This window comes from Gekko japonicus, unplaced genomic scaffold (assembly GCF_001447785.1).
Source record: "Gekko japonicus isolate JY-2015 unplaced genomic scaffold, Gekko_japonicus_V1.1 scaffold21, whole genome shotgun sequence".
Lineage (NCBI taxonomy): Eukaryota > Metazoa > Chordata > Lepidosauria > Squamata > Gekkonidae > Gekko > Gekko japonicus.
In genome coordinates, this window is record NW_015173122.1 from 2,083,766 (window position 1) to 2,095,728 (window position 11,963).

At 51.6% G+C, this 11,963-nt stretch overlaps 1 protein-coding gene across 1 annotated transcript in view; it reads left to right on the forward strand.

The window, feature by feature from the left end:
- Positions 1 to 11,619: 11,619 nt before the first annotated feature.
- The window catches only part of RPL23A (ribosomal protein L23a), a 6,415-nt gene continuing 6,071 nt past the window's right edge, over positions 11,620 to 11,963 (forward strand). Inside the window, exon 1 of the mRNA XM_015421876.1 lies at positions 11,620 to 11,698. Coding sequence (XP_015277362.1) covers positions 11,674 to 11,698 — 25 coding nt within the window. The 5' untranslated portion in view covers positions 11,620 to 11,673. The remainder of the gene's footprint in view (positions 11,699 to 11,963) is intronic.

Sequence of the window (11,963 nt, forward strand, 5' to 3'; positions counted from 1 at the left end):
CCCCCCCCATCCAAAACAGTCCAATGGCACCTTTAAGACCAAGTTTTATTCAGGTACAAGCTCTCCCTCCTCTGCGAGGACAGATCTGCATGCCCCCCCGCCCCCAATAGCTAGCAATCCAAAACAGTCCAGTGGTGTCTTCTGACACTTCCAGTGATGTCAGGGGGTGTGGCATATGCAAATAAATTATGCTGATGAGTTGTGCTAATGAGGTCCTGCACCTCTTTTTCTAAGAAATGACTCCTGAGCATGGCAGACGGTTGGCACTTCTTTGGTCATGGGGTCCTTCCTGCCCTCACCTTAAGATGGCTGCCTGCAAAGAGACAGACAAGGAGAGTCGTGAGCCACAGTGGCAGGCACAGAGCAAGCCGGCTCCAAAGGTCGACATGTGATATTCTTGCAGGCTCTGCAGATTTCCCTACCGCACTGGGGGTTCCCACTTGGTGGGCTGCCCCTGTTGATGACAGAAGCAGAGGAGAAGAGATTGGATTTATACCCTGCCCTTCACTACCCAAGGGAGTCTCAGAGTGGCTTACAAACTCCTTTTCCCTTCCCCTCCCCACAACAGACACCCTGTGAGGTAGGTGGGGCTGAGAGAGCTCTGTCAGAAACTGCTCTTTTTCAAGAACAGCTCCGACAGAACTGTGTCTTGCCCAAGGTCATCCACCAGGTGCAAGTGGAGGAGAGGGGAATCAAACCGGGTTCCCCCAGATTAGAGTCTGTGCTGCGCACTTAACCACTACTCCAAACTGGCTGGGTGTTTAGTGAGCTAATGCTTGCCTGCTGCTTGTTGGAAGATGTGTTTTGGGGGGGGCACTTGAGTTTTCCCGTTGTCACGGAGCCAGCTTGGGAGACTTGTGTGGGGCTAGAGAGACTGAGGACACCCACTAAGTCTCTCTGCCCGCAGCATGCCCCTGATGGTGCCCTATGCTACACTGGCACAGAGGTTATACTAATACGGTACGGTCAAGCCTTGCTGCCTACAGGTCTCTGAGAGATGCCGCTGTGGGTATCTGTTCCCATCATAAGCCCTTTCAAGATAGAATTAAGGATTGTGCTGCAAATTGAGTGAGTGGGCGGCGAAATGGCAGATGACGCTCAGTGCTGGTAAACGCAAAGCGATGCGCATCATGACGGAAACCATCTTAATTTAAAATAGCCATTGATGGGGTATTAGCTGGTGATGACAGGGGTTGTTATGGAGAGCTCGCTGGAAATGTCAACTCTGTCTGCAGCAGCGATTTTTAAAAGGCCAATGTGATGCTGGCGATCATCCGGAAAGGGAGGGACTGAGAATAAAACTGCCGGTGGAGTCGTGCCCTGATTCAAGTCCCTGGTGTGGTCACATTTGGAATACCGTGTGCAATTCTGGTCGCCACATCTCGAAGAGGATATTGAAGAAATGGGGAAAGCGCAGAGATAGGCAACCAAAGGAAGCACAGAGTTGGCCTAGAAGACTAAAGCGACTACAGTTTGTTTTTTTTCTTTTACCCAAAAGACAACTTAGGGTGATGTGGCAGAAGTCGACAGCATTATACATGGTGCAGAGAAAGTGGGTAACAAGAAACCTTTCTCTCTCTCCCTTAATGCTAGAATTCGGGAGACTGATAGGTGGGCAAAAGGAAGTACTTCTCATAATGGGTAGTGATGGCTTGTGAAACTCATTGCCACAAGATGTAGTGGGGGCAGTGCTTTAAGTGGATTTTAAAGACCATGGATGGATTTGGGGAGGACAGATCTATCATCAGTGGCCATGCCAGGGGGAGAGACAGAATGCCTCATTGTAAGATGCTGGGTGTGAGAGCTGCCTTGCGGCCCCGTCCCACTGAAAGCTTGCTTTCTGACATCCCCCGTAGCTGTTACCATCCTCAGAATCAGGAGAGGAGGCGGGGTTGCCAGCCTCCAGGTGGTGCCTGGAGTTCTGCTTTTACAACTGATCTCCAGCCGACAGAGATCGGCTCCCCTGGAGAAAATGGCTGCTCTGAAGGGTGGACTCTGTGGCACTGTACCATGCTGAGGCCCCTCCCCTACCCAAACCCCACCCTCTCCTGGATCCACCCCCAAAGTCTCCAGGTATTTTCCAACCCAGACCTGGCAACCTGAAGAAGTTTCCCACAACTGCTTCCTCTGCTCTTGCAGCCTGTGGAGGGGGGAGGTCCTCATTGCCCCCCTCACAGTTGCTTTCAAAAAGGCAGATGGGAATGTGCCCCCCTCCTCCCCCATCTCCTCATGGAAGGCAGGAGGCAACCCTGTCAGTGGCCAAGCCTGAGGCCAGCGTCTTCCAGAGCCACACCAAGCCAGCCATGAGGGGGCCTGTACCAGAGAGGGGCCTGGAGCAATCTCCCTCCCTCCCTCCTCAGTGTGCAATGCCCTGTCCCCAGTCTCAGAGGAGCAGTGATGCTTCTTCTGTGTAGGCTCTGCTTGCAGGCTGCCTGGTAGCCTATAACTGGCCACCGCTGGGAACATGGGGTTGCCAGTCCCCAGTTAGGGCCTGGAGGTCTGGAATTATAACTGGCCTCTGGATGACATAGACCAGTTCCTCCAGAGAAAATGGCTGCTTTGATGGGAGGACTCTATGGCATTATACCCTGCTGAGATACCTTCACTCCCCAAACTAGGGATGCCAGGACCCCCCTGACCACTGGTGTTAGATCCCCACTAACAAAGATCCGGAGAGTGATTTCAACAAAAGTGATCAGCTTTATTGTAGGTACAAACAAGCGCTTGAAAGAAGTCATAACCAGAACAACTTAACATTGGGAGCTAGGCTCCTTTTAAACATTCCCGGGCTAACGTAGCCACGCCTATTTACAATACACAAGCAATGAGGTTGTGCGGATAACATCTAATGAAAGTTCTTCCATCGCAGGGCATAGGTATTGTTCTGATTGGTCGCTGTTGTGGAGCGACCAATAGCAAGTTGGCTCGGAGGAGCCTTCCTCTGGCTCGAGCTTATCGTGGAGAGTCTATGGCGATTTATGTAAGTCTTTTCGAATACACCACAGCTGGCAGGGGATGGGGGAGTAGGGTTGCCAGCTCCAGGTTGGGAAACTCCTGGAGATTTAGGGATGGAGCCTGGGGAGGACCGAGACCTCAGTGGTAGAGTCCACCCACCAAAGCATCCCTTTTCTCCAGGGGGACTGATCTCTGGAGTCTGGAGATGAGCCGTAATTCCAGGGGATCCCCAGGTCCCACCTGGAGGCATCCCCACCCCAAACCCGACTCCCCCTGACTACCTCCTGTCCCCAAATCTCCAGGAGTTTCTCAACCCAGAATCGGAAGCCCTGTGAAACAGGATGCTGGACTAGGTGGACTGACCAAGCCAGCATGGCTATTCTGACACTTCTGAAGAGAGAGAGAGTGCCGCTTCCAGTATGTTTACTCTTGGGGAGGGTTGAGTCCCAGATCTAGAAGAAGAAGAAGAGATTGGATTTATACTCCATGGCCCTTCACTAGCCAAAGGAGTCTCAGAGCGGCTTACAAACTCCTTTTCCTTCCCCTCCCCACAACAGACACCCTGTGAGGGAGGTGGGGCTGAGAGAGAAGAAGAGATTGGATTTATACCCCATGGCCCTTCACTACCCAAAGGGGTCTCAGAGTGGCTCACAAACTCCTGTCCCTTCCCCTCCCCACAACAGACACCCTGTGAGGGAGGTGGGGCTGAGAGAGAAGAAGAGATTGGATTTATACTCCATGGCCCTTCACTAGCCAAAGGAGTCTCAGAGCGGCTTACAAACTCCTTTTCCTTCCCCTCCCCACAACAGACACCCTGTGAGGGGGGTGGGGCTGAGAGAGAAGAAGAGATTGGATTTATACCCCATGGCCCTTCACTACCCAAAGGGGTCTCAGAGTGGCTCACAAACTCCTGTCCCTTCCCCTCCCCACAACAGACACCCTGTGAGGGAGGTGGGGCTGAGAGAGAAGAAGAGATTGGATTTATACTCCATGGCCCTTCACTAGCCAAAGGAGTCTCAGAGCGGCTTACAAACTCCTTTTCCTTCCCCTCCCCACAACAGACACCCTGTGAGGGAGGTGGGGCTGAGAGAGAAGAAGAGATTGGATTTATACCCCATGGCCCTTCACTATCCGAAGGAGTCTCAGAGTGGCTCACAAACTCCTTTCCCTTCCCCTCCCCACAACAGACACCCTGTGAGGGAGGTGGGGCTGAGAGAGAAGAAGAGATTGGATTTATACTCCATGGCCCTTCACTACCCAAAGGAGTCTCAGAGCGGCTCACAAACTCCTTTCCCTTCCCTTCCCCACAAGAGACACCCTGTGAGGGAGGTGGGGCTGAAAGAGAAGAAGAGATTGGATTTATACCCCATGGCCCTTCACTACCCAGAGGAGTCTCAGAGTGGCTCACAAACTCCTTTCCCTTCCCCTCCCCACAACAGAGACCCTGTGAGGTAGGTGAGGCTGAGAGAGCTCTTGACAGAAACGGCTCTTTTTCATGGACAGATCTTATCAGAACTACTGCTTGCCCAAGGTCATCCAGCCAGGTGCAAGTGGAGGAGTGGGGAATCAAACCTGGTTCTCCCAGATTAGAGTCCGCCCACTTAACCACTACACCAAACTGGCTAAACACCATTCACTCCACTGAAGGGGGTGTACTGAGGCAAGGGTATGAGGCCCAGCAATTTGTCTCCCTTGTATCTGATCTCTGCTTTTCTCTGACCCGCTTTTTCTGTGGCGCCGACAGGAACTGCCATATCCATGGCTGAAACATTTGGCTAACAAGGAGAGAGAAGAAAATCTCCTGGTGTGACCCAGAGCGTCTGTACATGGCTCTGAGTTGGGCAGTGGGAAATCCACATGGCTTCCTTCTTTCTGCGTCTAAAACGGAGCATTTTGTTTCTCGTGCAGGAGTGCCATTGTGCTCCCTGTGTCCCCCACTTGCTGGGGAGTGGGTTACACTGGCTGACGGTGCTGTGACGCAATGCCAGCAGATCAGCGAGCCAGGGACCCCACCCCACCCACGCTTCTGCACTGTGCATAGTTACTGGCAGGAGAGAGAGGCGAAGCTGTTGAGTAAGTGCATGGGGGGGACGGGGGGAGAGACATGGGGGACAGCTGCAGCCAGCACAGTTTGAGGCAGGGGCTCCCCTTGCTGACTTGGTAAGGGGTATGTGGAGGAATGGGGGATCCCCTTTGGTGTCTGTGGGTCCCGAGGTGGAAACCCTATAACACAGTGGTACTGTAATGCAGTGGCTAACCCAGTCTTATGAGATCTTGGAAGCTAAGAAGGCTTAAAGGTAAAGGTAAAGGTTCCCTTGCTCGAAAGCCAGTCGAGTCCGACTCTAGGGTTGCGGTGCTCATCTCCGTTTCCAAGCCGAAGAGCCAGCGCTGTCCGAAGACGTTTCCGTGGTCATGTGGCCGGCATGACTAAACACCAAGACGCATGGAACGCTGTTACCTTCCCACCGAAGTGGTCCCTATTTATCTACTTGCAATTTCTTGCTTTCGAACTGTTAGGTTGGCAGGAGCTGGAACTAGAGACGGGAGCTCACTCCGTCATGCGGCACCCGTGTCTCGAACTGCTGAACTACCGACCTTCCACAGCCTGCAGTTCAGCGTCTTAACCACTTGAGCCACCGCAGCTCCTAAGAAGGGTTGGCCTTGGCTAATACTTGGATGGGAGATCACCAAGGATGTCCAGGGTTGCTATGCAAAGACAAGCAATGGCAAATCTTCTTTTTTAAGGTGGGTTTTGTGTGTGTGTGTGCTTGCATGCCTGGAAGTCATGGTGACTTCTGGCAACCCCTACTGGGGGCTTGGACATTTTTCAGAGAGGTGGCTTCATAGCCTGCCTCAGGATCCTGCCTCTGGTATTCCTTGGAGATCTCCCTTCCAATTACTTGCCAGGGTCAGCCCTGCTTAGCTTCCGAGATCTGACGAGATCGGGCTTGCCTGGGCTACCCAGGTCAGGATGGCAAATCACTTCTGAACATCTCTCGCCTTAAAAACTCTATGGGGCCGCCATAAGTCAGTTGTGATTGGACAGCAAAAAGAAAGACAAAGAGCCACTTGAATACCGTATGCCATGTACTATCCCATCAAAGACCAGGGGTCATTTCCTGCAGGAGCGCACAGGAGCCGAGCTCCAGCAGTAAAGAGCCCAAGGGGAGGGCACATGTAACAAGCCCCACCCCCTGCTCCCAGCAGCCCTCAGTCAGAGCAAGAAGCAGCCAGGTAAGTTGCAGAGCTCCCTCCCCCCGCCCAAAACAGTCCAGTGGCACCTTTAAGACCAAGTTTTATTTAGGTACAAGCTCTGCACGTCCCCCCCCCCCCAACGCTATCCAAAACAGTCCAGTGGAGCCTGAGCGGTGGGTGTTGCCTTCTGACACACTTCCAGTGATGCCAGGGGTGTGGCATATGCAAATGTTATGCTAATGAGTTATGCTAATGAGCTGCTGCACCTCTTTTTCTACAAAATGACCCCTGTAAAGACAGATAGACAAAAATGTCTCAATGTGTAACTACAACCTTTTAAAATAGCAGAGTACCCCTGTGCATGTAGGGCTGTCTCTGCCCACCCCAGTTGTCATTTACAGAGCCGTTGTGTATCTGGAGTGAGGGAAAGGGCTTCCTTCTTTGCCTTGCTGCTGTCTCCTCAGCATGAGACACGGTAGACCAGGTGAGAGAGTGCCCAGGGGAGTGTCCCATGGCCCTGGGAAAACCGGGAGTAAAACTGCTGCCCCATTGTGGCCAGCTTGCTCTTTTCCCCAGGAAGTATTCCCTCTAAGCTGAGTTAGCGTGAGCTAGCTCACAGTTTTTTAGCCTCCAGCTCACAGATTTTTGTCTTAGCTCAGGAAGGATGGCTCCAGAGCAAACTAATTTATGGAGTAGCCAAATCGCTTGCTCATGATTTTAATGCCAGTAGCTTACAAAGTAGAATTTTTGCTCACACGACTCCACAGCTTAGAGGGAGCATTGCCTCAGGTGCTGTAATACTATTACTACGACGACGATGACGAAGAAGAGGAGGAGGAGGAGAAGATTGGATTTATACCCCACCCTTCACTTGGAGTCTCAGAGCGGCTTACAATCTCCTTCCCTTCCACTCCCCTCAACAGACACCCTGTGAGGCAAGTGGGGCTGAGAGAGCTCTTTCGAGGACTGCTCTTGAGAGAACAGCTCTGAGAGAACTTGTGATTGACCCAAGGTCACACCAGCAGCTACATGTGGAGAAGTGGGGGATCAAACCGGGTTCTCCCAGATTAGAGTCCGCCGCTCTTAACCACTACATCAAACAAAGCCAGTAAAGAGGGGTGGGGTTGGAGAGGATTGGCCCCTTAGTTCCATCAGTGGCACAAGGCTGTCAGTTCAGTGAGGCTCACAGCTCATCCATTCTCCAGCATTGGCTATTCCAAGGTGTAAACCACCTGCTGACCACAAGCCCAACTGGGGAATGGTTTTGCCCACTTTTGTGGAACATGGGGGAAATGCCACATTGGGGTACAGTGCTATCGAGCCACCAAGTGACTATCACTGCTGTAAGGAATCTGAGCAAAGCAGGGTTAGTGATATGGCTCAGGAATGTTTGTCCACTTCCTTGCCTGCTTGTGCAAAATACCACTTCTGTGGGGGTTTCCATCACCAAACTCCCCTGTGCATTTTCTAAGCACATGCAACAAGAGCCCACAATGCAATAGCTCCATGCTGCGCACCCTCTCATCTGAGCTGTGCTCAGCATTCTCTAGGACTTAGGAGGGATTTGATTGGCTGTAGACTTAATAGTTAGTGTCTTCAGTTGTGTGGGGGCTTCGAGGCCCAGTAGAAGGTGGGCAGTTGGGACTTGTATCTGAATGTGTTCCATGGGGATGCCGGCATGACCACGGTTTAGGATACTGACTAAGCCACGGTCCTCCCCCAATATTTCTCTGATGCCCCCCTTTCTGTGCCAGTGCAATTATGTTCTATGCAGCAAAGTTTCCACTATGCCTTAGTGGGATATGAGTCTGTAGCCCAAGAATGATATAGGGTCACCTTTGCCCATGGCTGTCTTCTGTGCCGTGTGCAGTGGTGGGTTTCCTTGTTGCTGCTGTTTGCATTCTCCTTGCCTGACAACAGGCTGGTGCTCCTGAGCCCCACCCTGCCCAGCACATGAGCCTTGTCTGGGAGAGGTCTTGGCCGGTTCATCAGACTGTCTCCTACTGTAGAAGCATGTGACCGATGTGGCTGGAGTAGTAGCAGTATTTCCTTCCTCATGTGTGAGCCTGGCAACAGGAAACTTATGCTAGTCTTTAAGGTGCTACTGGGCTTGTGTTTGGTTTTGGTTGCAAGCAGGGCTATTTTTGGGCAGGAACGCACAGGAACAGAGTTCCGGCTGGCTCCCAAGTTGGCCACACCTAGCAGGAACTCATTAGCATAATAGGCCACACACAACAGCAGGAACTCATTAGGATTGGGTACATTCAGGGTGTGTAGCCTAACATGCAAAGGAGTTCCCGCTACAAAAAAAGCCCTGGGTTTTGACAACAAACAAGGTAAACAGAATAAGAAGTAAAAGGTGGGTGTGGCTGGATAACCACACTTCTGGTAACATGGGAATGTGGCCTAATATGCTAATGAGTGGTGCAGTCAGGGGGTGTGGCCTAATGTGTTAATAAGTTTCTGCTGCTGGGTGTGGCCTATTATGCTAATGAGTTCCTGCTGGACTTTTTCTACAAAAAAAGCCCTGGTTGCGAGGGGGAACTCGAACCTGTATCTACAGACCTTGCTAGAGGATGTTCCTTCCTCCAGGTCATTCCATAGTGCTCTTTCCAGCAGAGGGCACTGTGTTCCATTTGTTCTCTCCTGTCATGCCAGAGATACTGACTTGCAGGATCATCTCAGATAAATGTCTGTAAGTTTAGACAGAATCAGTACGATCTAAGTAAATGGGAAACAGCTGGTTAAGGCAGCAATCCCTAATTAGACTAGGACGGGGATTGGGGAATCTAAGAATAAAGATCCGGTCCTAGAGGCAGAATTCAGATTCATGCATTCATGATGAAGGAAGACTCATGAACTTGCCTGAATACACACGTCTACGCGTTCCAAGCAAGCCAGGAGACTGAAGGCGACAGCTTGACTTGACGAATGCCAGGAGTGCTGCATGTGGCCTTGAAGAAGCCAAGTCACCGTGAGGTATAGTCCGGGGGCAGGCTGCTTAGAAGACCGAAAGTGTCTGCAAGCAAGCAAGCTTTGGCAGAGCCAACCTGAAGCAAGTAGCCGAGCCAAAACGGAGGTGGAGTTCCAGGGAGAAAGGAACAACAGACCATTTCTTTAGGATAGCTAGCATAGTTAGGGTTAGGATTTGTCTATTTTATTTGTAAACTCCCCTGTTTGTTTTAACCTCTTCAATTAAACCTTTATGTTTTATAAGCTGGGAGTCTGAATGAATCTCCGGGCAGTAGAGACTATTTATGTGCCCTCCTTGCCTCTCCTAAGCTGAGCCTGATAGCCTTGGGAAACAAAGGGGACTCAGGATATCTGAGCACGCTACCAAATTAACCTTGAGTCCCTGGCATATACTGAGGTCCTGAGTCGGAGGACCTACATTGCTCAAAAATATAGAGCGCAAGTATATGATATCTCCCTTGGTGTATTCCACATATGGGTGCTACTAAATCAAGGGTTTATTTATTTATTTATTTGTCTCATTTATACCCCGCCCTCCCCGCAAAGCAGGCTCAGGGCGGCTTCCACTCAACATAAATACAGTTAAAACATCATACAATCATATAAAAAAAAATCCAACAGTTAAAACAGATAGAGATTCACAAAGTGCTGATAGCAATTAATTATACAAGATGGCTCGCTTTCAGAATAGATGTCAACTTCTCAGATGTTGTTCTGCTTGTGATTTCCTGCAGTGCCGGCTCAATGTCAAGACCAAGGGCCAGGACTCTATAGCAGTGGCGGCTCCCTAATTAAAGTCTGGCGGAAGAGCTCCGTCTTGCAGGCCCAGCAGAACTGTAACAGATCCCACAGGGCCCTGATCTCCTCTGGGAGCTCGTTCCACCAGGATGGGGCCGCCACTGAAAAAGCCCTGGCCCTGGTAGTAGCCAGCCTGGCCTCCTTGGGGCCAGGGAGGGTCAGTCGATTTTGAGACCCCGACTGTAGTGCTCTCTGGGGTATATGTGTTGCCACCAGGCTTGGAGACAAATGTCTTGTCACTGGTTTAGTGGAATATTATTTACCAAGTGGTTATTTGCCTTCATTTTAAATATGGCCTACTCCAGCATCACACATAAAGCTGCCTTCTACTGAATCAGCTCATTGGTCCAATAAGGTTAGTCTTGTTGCCAGGGTTTGAAACTGGGACTTTCTGCATGCCGAGCAAGGTGCTCTGCCACCAAACCACGCCCCCACATCAGTCACATGCTTCTGCAATTCATTCAGTAGGGCCAGCCTGGTGGGCAAGGGTGCCAACCCCATGTGGGGCCTGGAGATCTCCCGGAATTACAACTGATCTCCAAACAACAGAGATCAGTCCCCCCCCCCCCGAGAAAAGAGCTGGTTTGTTCTTCTTTTTTTGTAAGTATTTTTGCAAGTGTGTGTGTGTGTGCATCATGGTGAATTCTGGCAACCCCTAGTGGGGCTAGGATGTTTCAGAAAGGTGACTTGATATTGCCTGCCTCAGTGTCTCGGCCCTGGTATTCCTTGGAGGTCTCCCTTCCAAATCCTTGCCAGGGTCAGCCCTGCTTAGCTTCTGAGATCTGACCAGATCAGGCTGCCCAGGCTACTCTGGTCCAAGCAAGAAAATAGCTGCTTTGGAGGGTGGGCTCTATTGCATCATACTCTGCTGAGGTCCTTCCCTTCCCCAAACCTCTCCTCATCCCCAGGGACCACCCACAAATCTGAAATTTCCCAACCTGGAGTTGGCAACAGTCTCTCCAGACTAGAGAGCGCAGTTCCCTTGGAGGAAATGGCTGCTTTAGAGAGAGATGGCTCCTACCCACCTGAGGTTCCTCCCCACGCCCCAGCCTCCCTAGGGTTTACCCCAAATCCCCAGGAGTTTCCCAACCCAGAGCTAGCAAGCCTGGTTTACAGCGAGGTAATACGAGTGGAATGGAGCTGCGGTGGCTCAAGTGGTTAAGACGCTGAACTGCAGGCTGTGGAAGGTCAGTAGTTCAGCAGTTCGAGACCCAGGGTGCCGCAAGACGGAGTGAGCTCCCGTCTCTAGCTCCAGCTCCTGCCAACCTAGCAGTTCGAAAGCAAGAAATTGCAAGTAGATAAATAGGTACCACTTCGGTGGGGAAGGTAACAGCGTTCCGTGCGCCTTGGTGTTTAGTCATGCCGGCCACATGACCACGGAAACGTCTTCGGACAGCGCTGGCTCTTCGGCTTTGAAACGGAGATGAGGACCCTAGAGTCGGATTCGACTGGCTTTCGAGCAAGGGAACCTTTACTTTTACCTTTAATACGAGCGGAGCGAGTGCCTGACACGTAATTAAAAAGGACCGCTGGCAACTACAATTCCCGTGATGCCCTACACACGTCGTGACACTTCCGAGTGGGATAGTGCGCATGCTCTCTTGCTTGCGGCCTCTGTCAAAGCCGGCCTTCTCCCCCCGACATGCCTTGCGGCTTTCTCCGCCGCGGAGTTAGGATACTTAATCTCGCGAGACTTGGCTGCTATAAGCTCGTGGGAGGCACACGCGGTTTCCTCTTTCTTGCCTCCCCAAGATGGCGCCGAAAGCCAAGAAGGAGGGTGAGGCGGGCTGGAGCGGGCGGTGGTGGGAGGGGGTCCAAATGGGTCGTGCTGAAAGATTAAGGGGGAATTTATGACCCGGGTTCGCCGTGGAATGGGCTTCTTGGTCCGACCAGACAGTCATTGAAAGGTGGCTTAACGTGGCTCGTGTTCTGTGGCCTCTTCAGAAAGTGGGGAGGGAGCTTGTTGGCTCCTTTCTGGGGAAGAGGCCTGAAGATGACTTTAAAATCGGCGTTAGTCTTGTGGTGGTTGCTGACCGGGGGGG